The sequence below is a fragment of the Marmota monax genome, unplaced genomic scaffold (genome assembly GCF_021218885.2).
Source record: "Marmota monax isolate L192 unplaced genomic scaffold, Marmota_monax_Labrador192_F-V1.1 WCK01_AAM20220418_F8-fsc00037, whole genome shotgun sequence".
Lineage (NCBI taxonomy): Eukaryota > Metazoa > Chordata > Mammalia > Rodentia > Sciuridae > Marmota > Marmota monax.
In genome coordinates this window covers 7,831,566-7,846,401 of record NW_026693245.1, presented here as the reverse complement: position 1 = coordinate 7,846,401, position 14,836 = coordinate 7,831,566, and the positions used below count along the sequence as shown (strand labels likewise).

Genomic DNA, 14,836 nt, shown 5'->3' with positions numbered 1-14,836 from the left:
GGGGCATCGAATTTATGCTCAATGTAACTGGACTAAAAGCATGCGAAGAATTGATCAACCTCTCCTTTCTGGGCGTTTGGGGAGCACACTTTCCCAAGGAAAGCGATTTCTCCAGGGTTTCCCTTGGCATTGCAACTGGGTTATCCTGGGCTGCGCGGGGCCCTGTGCGGATCCGCAGGGACAACAGGCTGCAATTGCCTGCTTTAGCAGTTTCATCAGATTATTGTTTGGGGACTCTTTCTGACCCCAGATAGTGTTTAAGGTGCCTGTTCAGAGAGCACCCTTCTAAACATTACGCTGGTGGTGCAGTCTGGAGGCCACAGAGCTCCTAGAAAAGCACTTGGGGGCAGAGACAGCAAGTCTCTGGTAACCACGTCTCCCACGCACAGCGTTTGCTTCCTACTGGAGGTGGGCGGGGACACGAGGCTGTCTAGTCCTGGGGCTTGGAGCTCTACTCCGCTTTCCCCAACTGAAAGGCTGTGGAAACACGCAGAACTCAGGCGGCTGCCGCAACAGCTATTTTCCGCTCTCCAGTCTCGCTCTTCCGCCTACGCCGCCCTCGCCCCCGCCCCTGCCCCTCCCCCTGCACACAGGAACCTGCGCCCTGGTCGCTCCCGCGCTTCTCTTCTGTCGCCCGCAGAGGCCTGCCTTTTATAGGCGCCGCAGCCAATGAGCGCTCTCCTTTCCTTGTGCCCGCCCTCCCGGCCAATCGCCGCGCCCCTTGTGTAATCTTCGGCTTCTCGGCAGCTCTCGGATATTTTCGCTGTTGCTGGCTTTTTCAGGAGCTGCTCGCTTGCAGCCAGAGACGCTGCTTTTTTTTCCGGGTTCGGAGCCGTTCCGGATGCTTTAGGCTGCCGGATGTCTGATCTCCGGATAACTGAGGCGTTTCTGTACATGGATTATCTGGTAGGTGCGGGCCAGGGGTGGCTTGTCGCTTCCCGGGTCGCACAGTGTCCGATGGCTCCTCGCCTATAGGAGCAGCCTTTTTGCTTTCTTTCTTTGGGATGGGATGCCTTTGGGGTTCTTTTCCCCGCAGCCGGCTCTGAAGCTGAGACTCGGAGGGACAGCAGCCAGGAGGTTGGGTGGTGGGGCTGACAGGTAAAGGTGTGGCGGGGTCCAGTGAGGCTGCTGGGCGAGGGTCGCGCGGGGCTGCCTGAGCGATGGGGCCGTGACGGCGGTGGGGCGTCCTTTACCATCGGTCGGTTTCCTAGCTTTGCTCTGCGCTCCCCTCGGCGGACTTTCGGGGGAAGCTGGAGTTTTCCGCTCTCCCTTTGCAGAACTCCAGGTGCTATTAAAGAGCCATAACCAGAATGGCTCACTAAGTGCCCGGCAGCTCCGGTCATTTGGTTGCTATTAGATCTCTAAAGCAATGACCTCGGTCGCGGCGGGATTTTAAATACACATTACCATAAAGTAGTCAGGAGTAAACTACATTGCAACCTGGCTAGAGCAGGATTGGGTAGGGGCATTGCCGCATGGGTCCGGTGGTGCAAGCCGGTTTCCCAGTGCACGGATTGAAACCCAGCTGCCTTTTAGGCCAGACTTGAGAAGTTTAGGTGGGAAGTGTCAGCCAGATGTGGAGACTGAACGTTATGGTAAAAATTGACTCGTGTGTGTGTGTGTTTGTGGAATTATGCAAACACCGTGTTTTGTACCAGAAATTATATTTCCCCAGAGCTGCCCGTTTGTGGCCAAGTGGATTCTCATTTACATGAACTGTGTTCGATCCTTTACAATTACTGTGTTTAGGTGATAGACCGAACCGCTATTGCCCTGCCAGCTGAAGTAGACGTTTGAAACATTGACCCTCCTGTCATCTTGCTGGACACATGCACTCTCGGTTTTCTACTGCAGATTGACCTGGCAGAGATTTGCCTGCCAGTGCCTTCTAGGAATTACACTTAAGGGTATACTGAGAAAGACTGAATGCTTTTGTGATCAAGAAATGCTGGGCAAGGGCTGTTTCCTACTTATCTGTGTATTTGGGCTTTTTTTTTTTTTCTTCTTCCAGTTTACATGAATAAAATGTTTCTCCTAAAGCTTCATAGCTTGATGAACTTGTGGGGAAGGATGGTGACTGCAGCTAAGGCATGACCTTGTGAATGGAGCTGAGTAAAAAATTCTGAGTTTAATTTCTGTTCTGTGGTTCATTTGTTGATGGTAGTAACTTCCTCTACCTTGGTGATAAAGGGATGTTATCAACCATAACTGGATAAGTGGGTTATCTGATTATGAATATTCTTTTAAAATACAAGGTGCCCTAATGGTTAAGAGATTGCCAAATGCAACCTACACAATTATTTTCTGGTTAAATGATTAATTTGCAGCTTGTCTTAAACAGTACTATGATTATTCCTTGCAGTATGTCCAAATAAAAGTCAAACTTTGTTGAGGATAATTACCAAATAGGAAAGGGTGATATTATCTATACTACTGACAAATAATTTTGAATACATAAGTAGTGCTAAAAGGGATTCAGGTGGTTCTGATCATTTTATTTACCAAATGTGTTTTGAATTTACAAATTGCATCACAGAGCTGTCTTTAAGGTGCCAAGCCTAACAAGCATTTAGTGAAAACTGTGTTGAAAAGTCTGGTTACTCAAGTAAACCTCCAACTAGACTTGGTCTGAGGGAAAGTGGATGAATATTTGTGGGTGAAATTAGCCTAAAAGTGGATTAATTCTTTGCCAATTTACTAAAACTTTGTGTCCAAATCAATGGCTCCAATTTTGACTTGATGTATTTTACCTGTGGTGCCACCCTAGTTTTGCTTTCATTTAAAAAATTATTTTGTCACTTTCACCTGCTTTCAAAAATTCACAGGTGCAGTGAAACAGTCCCAGGAAAATCAACTGCTTTTTAGAAGTGAGAAGAAATCTTAAAGGAAATAGTTCAGTTTTTATGAGTGTGCCAGGCATTCCCTGAAAAAAAAATTTTAAGAAAATCCTTCACCAGTAAGTGAACCGGAGGTGCAAAATAAAACAAAAACAAAACAGAATAACAACAAAAACAAAAATCTTACAACAAAAACCAGCCCTCCTGAGGTGGTTTTATTGTGTTTACTTTTTTGTTTGTCAACTTTCAGAGAGAATGATGTTGCATATCACTCCTTCCTGCCATCCTTCCTGCCTTTCAAACGACTTGTTTGCTTATGCGTAATTTTGTATGGTGTTCATTAAAAGCCCTATTTCTGAAAAAATAAAAATCTATTTCTTTGACTGCATTTGGGATCTTATTTGTAAAGTAAATCAATTCCCAGGTTCTTTTACTTCCAGGAAAAAAAAAAAAGTTCTTTCATTCCAAGGTGGACTCCATGTTTTACTGAGTGGACTAGAGTAAGTGCCCTTACCATGCATCTGACAGGTAGGATGGTGTATGTCTTTTCTCTTTAACCATTATTCCATTTTCTTGTTGTTTTGGGGAGTGCTGTGTGTGTGTATTGTCCATTTTTCTTTGGGCAGGGTGTCATCACTTAACCTTTCTTATTTGGAGGAGAGTGGAAAGGAAGAGAAAGGTAGAGGTACTATTTTTAGCAGCTTTTAATAGGATTGAGATAGTAAAACAATTGAAGGATTTCTCTGATCTTAGAGGTTGCTGTTGATTTCTTAAAGGTTTTCAGAGGTGACAGTCAAGGGCAGTTGATAGAACCATAACATTTAAGATGAGGTTTTATTGACTTAAGGGAAATAGTGGTAACTTGCAAATCCTAAATAATTATATGTGTCAGCTGGTGCAATGCCCGGCATGTAGTTAGGGCTGATATTTATTTGTTGAATGGAATGAGTGTGAGATGGGAGGGGCAGTTCTACTTTCCTCATCTGCTTCTAAACAGAGACAAGATATTATCTTGTTTGGATTAGGTGTGTTGTTCTGGGGAATGCAGAATGTATCCTTTACACTTAACTTTATCAAGATACACTTTGTAAGTCTTGGGTTGGCAATTTAAGCATAAAAATCTGTTTTCCAGCTGGCACAGCCATCTTCCTAGGAGGCCACATGCCTTTCCCGCTTTTCCTAGTGGAGTTTACAGGCCATGTTCACACCTGTCAGGTCAATGGGTAAAAATTTGGCCTTTGTCTCAGCAGGCAGTACCAGCATCTCTGTCTCTCTTTCTCTTGCACACTCTCTCCCTCCCTTCTGACAGGTAGAACTAGTAAGACAATGAGCAGAGCTTTTTGGATGGAGAAGCAGAAAAACATTTACCAGATTTTGGGGGGAGGTTGGACCTGAACTTCTAGATTCTCCCAGTCCAAAGTTTTCTTTTTGTCTTGACTCATATGTTGACTGGGATTTGACCCTTTTCCCCATAGTGCCCTCAAAACAGCAACAATAAAATTGGTTATGTTCCATGTAGAGCCAGGGATGATTAAATGGGATAATGGAGGAGATGTTATCAAAAACCAGCACATTGCTTTGCAAATGTAAAGTGTTAGTGTATTGTGATTATTGTGATTGTGTTACTGATATCACGATTCTTGTGGAATGACTACCTAGTGATAAGTATTGAATTGCCTTTTAGATTAGTCTCAATATATGGAAAAATTGGGAGTGGTAATCAGCATGCAGGAAGTCACAAAAATCTTTGAGGATTATTTAATACCTATAAAATAAAATCCACATTCTGATATTCTCACGAACCCAGTCAACAAATATTTATGGAACTTATTTTGTGCATGATCCTGAAAGTCATAAGGGGTGAGTTTTGATGTTCCCTTTGGTGGCAGGACTGGTAGGTATGTGACTCTTGGGGACCATTTGGCTGGACTGGTTGAAGAAGGCGTATAAGGAAAGAGGCGACTTTTGATGTGCTTCTTTGCTTTCTAATTTGTTTCTGTCATGTGTTTCTTTGTTTTATTGCAAACTATGATGTGAAGTAAAACTTGCAATTGTGACAAGTAAAAACGCTTGATTAATCTGGGCTGCTAAGTCAGTTAATGTTCATTGCATCTGCATATTGTTTTTGGGATTTACTATGGTTAATTTAATGAGATTTCATCTTTGTATTGACTGGTGAAGTTGGCCTCGTTTCTTCGTCACAGCTTGCATTTGCCATGATAAAAATTTGTGTGTCAGTGGGGAAGATCTGGTAAGAGACTTGGGTGGATCATCATAAATCCATCACTGTAGACAGGATAAAAACCAGTTAAGCAACCAACCAAGACAAACTCATGATATGCTACAAAGGGCAGAGTCCATAGGTACTAGCTAAGAAGGTTTAAAGGGGCCCATTTGAAAAAAGGATTGAGGGCACATTTGTGATTTTATGTGATGTTCAGTTACCTATGAACTGAACTTCTTTATTGATAAAGTGTGCTGTTTTTAACTCGAGTGACTGTGAACATTAAAAAATTGTATTTATTATGATTGACTGTGAAGTAATATAGGTCTGGATTGGGGTGTGGCTCAGTGGTAGAACACTTGCTACCATGTGTGAGGCACTGGGTTCAATTCTCAGCACCACATGTCAATAAATAAAATAAAGGTCCATCAACAATAACAACAAAATAAGAAAAAGTAATATAGGTCAAACATTTTTTAGTCTTAACATCAACTGGATTGTGCAAGTCACATTATTCTTCCTTTATTAGTAACTTATAAGATGTGAATGTGATAAACAAAGACCTACCACCTGTGAAACACACAGCAGTTTTAAGAAAATCCATGCTATTAGGTGTTTGGGATTAGGTGGGAACTTTACTACAAAGTTATTAAGTCTGGCTCCTGAGCTTCCATTGCTCCAGTAGTATAATATGAGACTGAGGAGGGGACACACAGGGACTGACTTGTGTCCTCTAGGAGCTTACATTCTGAAGGATACCCAGCCACATGCTGGTTGGCATATGGACAGGGAAGGGGAAGAGGAAGGGTTAAGTTTATGTATTATAATTTGGTGCCTTGCTGTGGTAATGTGGAGGTGGTGGGACTTGAAAGAGGCAGAGCCTATTGGAGGTTTTTAGGTCAATTGGATGTATGACTTCAGAGGGGATGTTGGGACCTCAGCCTCCCTGTCTTTCCTAGTTTTTTGGGATGTGATCTTTTCTCCACATACTCTTGCCATCCACTCTGAGGCTCTCACCATAGCCCAGCTGATGTTGCTGTCATGCCCTTGAATTTCCTGAACTTTGAGATAAATAAACATCTTTTCTTTATAAAGTTAGTTTGCCTCGGGTATTTCATTATAGTAATGAAAAATAGATTTAATAAAGAGGGTAAACTCAGTAAACATTCATTGAGCATTTATTGTAAGAAGATAACATTGTGATTTTCACATGTAGTGGCACTAAGTTAAGACTAAAGAATGCTGTATAATTTCCTCAAGTTCATGCAGCTAGGTAGGAGGTAGGTGAGTTGGCACTGTGGCTTTAGGGCCTGCCCTCTTTACTGCCTTCCTTTACTGGAAGCTGTTCTCTTTTAGCCTGGGCAGGGGCTCGGGCAGCTTGGAATTAGAGCTGTTGGAATGCACTTGAAATTTTTATGACATGTTTCATGTGAGTATAGTTGTCCCTCTGTATACCAGGGTTCTGCATCCATGGTTTCAACCAACCATTAATCAAAAATATTTGAAAAAATTTGTATCTGTTCTGACCATGTATAGACTTTTCTATTCATTATTCTCTAACATATACAACAACTATTTAAATAACACTTGCATTGGGTTAGGTATAGGTAACATAGGGATGCTTTCAAGTGTATGGCAGGATGTGTCCTAGGTTATGCAGTGCTATGCCCCTTTAGAGACTTGAGCATCTGTGAGTTTTGGTATCCTTGCAGGAACAGAGGGTGGGTGTCCAAAAGTTTGCTCCCTCGGAGTACCAAGGGACAACTCCACTATGCTTAAGTAAATGGGTACTAAAAAGTGCTCCTTGGCCACTGCCACATTAAAGTGGGGGCCTTAAGCAGGCTGGCTGATGCTCCCTCCTTCTCAAGGACTCAGTTCTGCCAAGTTACCATTAGAGAGAAGGCTGACTAGAAAGAGAAGGCTGCCAAGTTACCATTAGAGAGAAGGCTGACTTAGGTTTGATGACTGCATTGTAGATAACAAGTATCAGGGAGTTTCCCCTGATATTTCCTACAAATTGAATTAAGGATGGCATTTTAGCCTTTCATTACTATGACATATGTGAGGCAGGATATTTTATGAAGAAAAGATGTTTGTTTTGGTTCATTTTTCTGAAGGTGCAAGATCAAGGGGCCTCTTCTACTGATGGCCTTTCTATTGACAGAATCCTGCAATGTTGCAGGGCATCACATGGCAAGAGAGATCATGCTTGCCTGTGTCAGTTAGGTCTTCTCATACAATCACCAGGATTTAATTATGCTGGCTACACCCTAGCAACCTTATTTAATCCTAATCACTTCCCCAAAACCCCACCTGTAAATACCATGGTTGGAATAAGTTTCCATCCTTTTAATCCATTTATAAAAGACTTTGGGTATTAAACTCCTCTTTGAATTCAGAGAGGACAGGCCATAGTCAACCCATAGCTAATGGCTTATTTTGGAGGCTGTAGCCCCCTGTAATTATGCTGTGATATCACCTCAAATGCTTCAGGTGTTTGGATGAGTCTAAACAGCCCAGCTCTGGTTGAACCTCATTTCTGAGTGTCTGCAATGTATCTGGGTACATTTACTTGTAGCAGGACTGACTTTACAGGGTAGAATCACAGGGCTCACCAGAGCCTTGTGCTTGGTTTAAGCCTCTTTAGTCACCATCTCAAAATTCTTCATTTTTTAAAAATTCTTTATTTTTTAAAATTTATTTATTTATTTTTTGTGTATGGATCATTGCCTTTATTCATTTATTTTATTGTTTTTATGTGGTGCTAGGCTTGAACCCAGTGCCTCACACTTGTGAGGCAAGTGCTCTACCACCGAGCTACAACTCCAGCCCAGAATTCTTTATTTTTGACCAAGGTGTTTTGTGTTTTCATTTTATTCAGGTCCCTACAATGTACATAGTTGGTCCTGATTTCTAGAGCTAAAGTACAGACTTGGCTGGCACCTGAGTCTGTAACCTGTAGCGGTGCTGGTTTCCTGACCATCTCAATCACCAGTTTTTGTGGACTCCAGGCTGGTGCCTGGTAGAGGGGGACTGTACCAGGTACAGTGGAGAGCATTTTATTTACTTCACCTTCCGACAATTTAATCCTTCCAACAGTCCTGCTAACCAGGTGTTACTGATTTACAAAAGACTTAGCAAGTTAGAAAACAGTGATCTTGAGTCCCTGAAAGATTGAGTGTCTACCACGGTCCTGTAACCAGTGGAGGGTCAGGGCTAGGTTACGAGCCTAGCTTTCCTGATTTCAAGCCCATGCTTGTGAGCATTGTTAGATGTGACGTACCTTATAAAAATAATAATTGTGAGAGGAGCTGAATGAGTTATAGGTACAGTGCTCGGAGTTGACAGGTCACTTGATTACTGCTGTCACCTGATTCCTTGGAAAGGCCCTTTGGGAACTTAGTGCAGTTTCTGCTGGGGATTTGCGTGGGCTTGTGTCTGAAGGTGAGAGTTTGCTCTGATTGTGCTGTCACCCACTCTCTCCTTGACTTTTTGTATAAATGTTAGCATTCTGCTCTTTTGCTCACAGCCCAATGTACCTACATGGTTTTCATGGTATTTTGATGATAATATTGAAAGTTGGGTTTTCAGGACAATTTCATTTATTCACTTCATTCATTGTACCTCAGTTTGCAGGGATCTGTTCTGACCTGTAAACTGCTTCCCTTTGGCTAAGGATGTCTACTAATTGTGTCTATGTCTCACAGAGAGAGGGATTCTTTTTCTCTGCTGGATAGCTGCTCCTTTTATTCTCAGGGAAAGGCACAACAACCAGGAGTGATTTCAGGACCACAGAAGAGGCACAGAAGGCCTGCACCTGTTCTGAATCACTCTAAATATGGAGTTAGGAGCCAAAACATAATAAGGCTTTTTCGAAGTTTTATTTTTAGTTATGAGTTACTGCAAACATTCAGAAAAAGTACAGTACTTTTGAGTATCCCCTGATTCCACAGATGTTAACGCTTTGCCATTTTAAACATCAATACTCTGGTGCTTTTTAAAAAAAGGAATTTCAAGGCCACAGCTAAAGCCTCCTGCTTCCTCCTCTGCTTCTCTTGATGTTGATACCCTTCTTTAAGTTAGTGGGTATCATTCTCTTGTATGCTTTTACATTTTTATGATATGTGTATATGCATGCATAAACTACATGTGGTGGTGTTTTTTGGGGGGGAGTGGGGTGAAGGGGTATTGGGCATTGAACTCAGGCACTTGATCACTGAGCCACATCCCAGCCCTATTTTGTATTTTATTTAGAGTCAGGTAACACTGAGTTGCTTAGTGCCTCACTTTTGATGAGGCTGGCTTTGAACTCAATATCCTCCTGCCTCAACCTCCAGAGCTGCTGGGATTACAAGCATGCACCACCACACCCGGCTTGTAGTAGTTTTTTATGTGTTATAAATTTTACAGACATTGCAACATACTGCCTTTACCTTTTTGAAACTTACTTTTTTCCCTGGTAATGTTGAGATTAACAAATATTCCTTCATGTAGATCAGTAGATATTTGTTTCATATTTCTGGTTTGATTCTGCCACTTTTTTGTTATCTGGATTTTGTGAGAAGCTCAAAGAATATAATGTGTTAACTTTGAGGTGTGTTTACTAGCTTTTAGCATTCTGTGTGAATCATATGCTACTTAGTGGAATTTTACTATGTATAGGTCAGCTTTTATTATGACTCATCTGTTTTACAGTTTATAAGTAACTTTCTAATAACATATGGAATGAATATATACATATTTTTCCTTGACCATGTAAGGACTGAGATTATTTTGATAACATGTTTATTATTAAAGTAAAAGCTTAGCGAAGGAAATTTGGAAAGTACAACAAAGTACAGTGAACAAAATATCTGTAATCCAACAACCCACAGATGAACAGTTAATATCTGTAATCCAACAACCCACAGATGAACAGTTAACATTTGTTTTATTACGTTGTCCTATAGTCCATATATAGTCTACTTTTCTACATATAGAAAATCAACCTGATGTCATAATATTGTATTATGATCTGCATTTTGCACTTATGAGCTTTTGTATTTTAATTTCTCTCCTGCAATGTGAATTTTTTATATCCTACTGGTAAACTATAGTTATCCACTTTTTCCTTGAATATTCTGTTTGCTCTAATTTTGGCTGTTGTAAGTAATGCTGCTTTGAACATTGTATATAAATATTTTCAGACTTAAAAAACTCTGTACATAGTTTTCAACTGTGTCAAAGTAAAACAGGTTTCTTTAATGTACAGCTTTTAACATTTGACTGTACATGGTGAATCCCTAAAAGAATGGTTGTTGTCTGCATACGATTAAGTTCCAGAAGTAGATTTGTTGGGTCAGGAAAAAATACTTTCATTTTAAAGCTCTTGATATTGATTACATTAGTTAATATTTGTAATGCACTTAGAATGGTGCCTGGATATGTATCAGCCACTGTTTGTTAAGATGTAGTTATGTCATAAAGTTGATGATAGAGATGCTAATTAATATTTATTGAAAATTTACTCTTTGCTTTATTCTGTGGGAAGTGCTTAACAGACATTCACCTGTTGGTTTGTCCTTTCAACAACCCTGTGAGAGGTGTAGGAGCTATTATTATTTCAGTTTTATGGTTGAGGAAACTAAGGGTGGGGAGAGTGGAGTCATCAGTCCTTACTATTTCAGTTGTTAGAAGGGTTGGTGCCATGGCTGTGGCCTTAATCTGTACATATTTTTATTGTGACAGAGAAGAGAAAGAACTGTGTTTGAACTCCTGTCCCAAGTATTCCACCTGTTATCTGTGTGATATAAAGTGTTTCTCAAAGTTAGTCCATGGCAACATGGAAAAATCAGTAAACTGTAGAAGTTTATGTGCCTGTATCTTGTAACCACGCCCAAATGTAGATGTAAAACAGATCCATTGTTCCAGAGGCCACCCTGTGTCCCATCTCAGGCAGTATCACCACGGATTAGTTTTGCTGATTTTGAAAAGTGGACTTTTATTTTTATACACACACACATAGATGTTATATATATATATATATATATATATATATATGCACATATATTTATATATATAATGTATAATATACATATATATATATAAAATAAAGTATTATATAAATTATTTTTTGTGTGATTTCATTCATTCAGTCTGCCTATAGGATTCATTCATTTTGTTGCATGAATTAGTAGTTCTTTTTTGTTGCAATTTAATATTATATTGTTTGAATATACCATGGCATTTAGATTGTTTCCAGTTTTTGTATATTTGGAATAAAGCTGCTACAAACATTCTTATATGTGTTTCAGTGGAAATAAGCAATCATTTCTGTTGAATACATACCAGGAGTGGAATTTCAGGGTCATGGGTATATGTACATTTAGGTTCACTAACACTGCTAAACATTTTCCCAAAGTGGTTATACCAATAGAACTCTCACCACTAGAGTTAGAGACTCCCAGTTATTCCATATCCTTACCAATACTTCATATTATCAATCATTTTATTTAGCCATTCTGATGGGTGTGTATACCAAAGAGATTTGAAGTTGCTCAGAGCTATTTCCAGATGTCCAGGCATAAGGACAAAATAGTAAAAGAGAATTATAAGACAACTTTTTAAAAAAAGTTGGAGAAGTTATTGGCTTATTTTGAAATAAGCCTGTTATATTATTCAGTTGTATGACTCATTTGAAATTTCTGATGTCCAGCAGAGGTACTTTGGGAGACAGTTGACATGATTCTGTTCCTGGCTTTGTGTGTGGGAAATGGGCAAACCAATAAATGTCCCTCACATTTGTTTCTTTATCTATAAAAATGATGGGATTAGGGGGCTGAGGTTGTAGCACAGTGGCAGAGCACTTGCCTAGCATGTGTGAGGCACTGGATTCAATTTTCAGCACTGCATATAAATAAATGTCTATTAACAACTAAAAAAAAATTAAAAAATGATGAGATTAGTTAGAAAATATCAAAACTCTTATTTAAAACAATTCTCATATTCTTTTTGGTATAGTATTTTTGTCTTCATTCTCTTTCTTAATTCTGTGGTTTAAATGATTATAACATTGCCTTTATATAATTTATCATTTATTACTCAATTACTATTTTTTAAAAAATAAGTGTGTTCTGGTGCTGTCCTGGGCACTAGGGATATACAAGTGAATAAGACCCTGATCGATCCTCAAGTTACTTTTGTACTCTTGTACAATGAAAAAGGAGCATTCAAAGTTTGGAATAGCATAGTATATCTAGAGAGAAATACAGGCTACTAAGGCAGCACATGAAAGGGGAACTTAACCTACACTTGAGGGCCAAGGAGCATTTTTTTTAGATCTGCATCCTTGAAGTTGAGAAGAGTTGGCCCAGTGACAGGCAGGGCCTCAGCCAGCAGGGAGCAGATGTGCAGAGACTTGGAGGTAAGTAATCTCATGACTTAAAGGGCTCTGTGTGACTGTGGTGGGGTTTGGAACAGTGGCTAGACATGAGGCTGCAGAGCCCAGCTAGGGTCACATCATGGAAACCTTAAAAGTTAGCCTGGAGTGACGTGGTCAGATCTGGGCACCATGTAGAAAAAGATGAGAAAGGATGGGCCACTGCATTAAGGCTGTTTAGGATGACGTCCTGATGAAGAATGAGATGATAGGCTTCACAGCCTGGTAAGGGCAGGAAGGATGTAGAAAAGTGGATGGATTTAGTAATACTTAAAAATCATCAGAATTTTGTAATTGGGTATGGAATATGAGAACAGAAGTGATCTTCGGGACAATTCCCAGGCTTGGGAGTTGAACATTGTTCTGATTATCTGTTACCAAGTAACAAGTGACCTCAAAACAGTGGCTTAACACAATAACAGAAATTAATTTTACACATAAATCTGGAGGTTGACAGGGTCAACTAGGCAATTCTTGCCCAAGATCTCTCAAGAAGTTATACTTAGATGGTATCTAGGTGCATTTTCTTCACACGTCTGGCACCTGGGAGGAACTTTGCAACACATGGGCACTGGACAGGTAGACTCCTGGGGCATCTCTGTGTGGTTGTTCTGTGTGATGGCTTCAGTGTAGCTGGACTTCTTCTTTGGAGGCTGAAGGTTTATCGAGAAATGTACCAAGGAAATTGGGTAGGAACTGCCTGGTCTTTTCTAACTAACTCTAGCGGAGGTGCATATCCCTTCTACTGTGTTCTCTTCATCATGACCGTCACAAAGGCATGCTCAGGTTCAAAGGCAGGAAACTGACATCTCTTGGTGAGAGGAGGGTTGAAGAATTTGTGGGTATGTTTTCAAAGCATTCCAAGTGTGGAGGTGGCTAATGGGGTCACACACTATAACAGGTAACACCTAAAGGAATGGCAGGTTGGGAGGAAAAGTCGGGCATTGGATTTTGGAGTTGGCTGAATTTGAGCTGCTTGTATCAAATCAAGCTGAGATTTTTAAGTAAGTAGATGAAAACAGATAAGGGTTGTAGATGCAGTTAAAAATTGTATCTAACTTTTATTGTTACTTGCTATATACTGTACCATACTATATTATCATCACTTGAGAAACAGTGCTAAGTATTTTTCATACATTATTCATTTACATTTACATTATCATTTTAGAGATTAGAAAATAGACTTTTATGCCCAAGATGTGAAAGAGCCAAAATTTGAACTTGGAGCTGGTAAATGTCTGAGCTCATTTTCTTCAGACCATTCAGGCCGTACCAGAAGATAACCCACATGTGAGTGTTGGGTCGTGCAGTGTAGGAATGAAGAACCCTGAGGAGACCCAGAGCCTCAGTCGCTACTAGCACATAGTAGGTACAGGAGTTTTTAAGGTATCACCAACCTCAAAAAGGACTATGGGAGAAAGAACTGAAAGGTCAGAAGAAAACTAGGAGAGTGTAGGGTCAAGCAGGCTGAGGACATGGATTATTTCTGGAAGGAGGAAGTGGCTCATTTTGTTCAATATTGCCCGGAGATCATGGCAGATAATTTTGAAAATGACCACTGGATTCTCATCAGTGGTGACCTTGACCTTGGGTGGAGGGTCTGGGGGTGCAGGTTGAGGAGTGGGAGTAGTGAAGCACTACTGCTGCCATTCTTGGAAGGCATTTCACCATGGAATAGAAGGAAGACGGCGGGAACTAGAGGGGCAGGAAGATTGGGGGTGGCTTCCTCCTGAAATGGAATTAGAGATGGTTGAATGTGGATGAAGGAGAATGTGAGGTCTTCTTGAATGTGACTGAAATATAGGAGAAGGAGGGATTGAGCTGGGTAAGGTGGAAAAATCTGCAACGAAGAAGGAGGGTGAAGGATGACCAGAGAAACAGAAGGGTCGGTTGCTGTGTGTGCTGTTAAAGTCGTTGCAGCTTAACAGTGGCACAGATCTGAGTGGTTGAGATTTTATTTTCTTCCAACCCTTGTAACTACCAGATGTAGTTTCAAGAAGGCTATAGTTTTTCTAAGGTGACTTGATGGGCAGACAGTGGGGTCAAGGACTTAAGGACACTGGTAAGAAAATGGTTGAAGTGATAGTGAGATCTGGGATAATGGAAAGGAAGGGGGAGCAAATAGAAAGTAGAAGATGCAAGGGACCCATGGTTCTGATGAGACCACGCAGTAAGTGTCAGGAGTATCTGTCAGAAAACACGAGGAGAGAAGGTCCCGTGTGGTCAGACAATCGGAATTTAAGATTGCAGGAGTTGACCCAGTTTCCCGAGAGGAGACGCCAGGGTATGGCAGGCAGCAAGTAAAAGATGGGCAAGTCAGGAGATGGGAGAAAAAATACGGCCATGATCATCCTCATG

The 14,836-nt window shown here is 40.8% G+C and overlaps 1 protein-coding gene across 1 annotated transcript in view; it reads left to right on the top strand.

Annotated features, from left to right (window-relative positions):
• The first annotated feature begins 749 nt into the window (after positions 1-749).
• The window catches only part of Arl15 (ADP ribosylation factor like GTPase 15), a 389,889-nt gene continuing 375,802 nt past the window's right edge, over positions 750-14,836 (top strand). Inside the window, exon 1 of the mRNA XM_046456278.2 lies at positions 750-906. Coding sequence (XP_046312234.1) covers positions 859-906 — 48 coding nt within the window. The 5' untranslated portion in view covers positions 750-858. The remainder of the gene's footprint in view (positions 907-14,836) is intronic.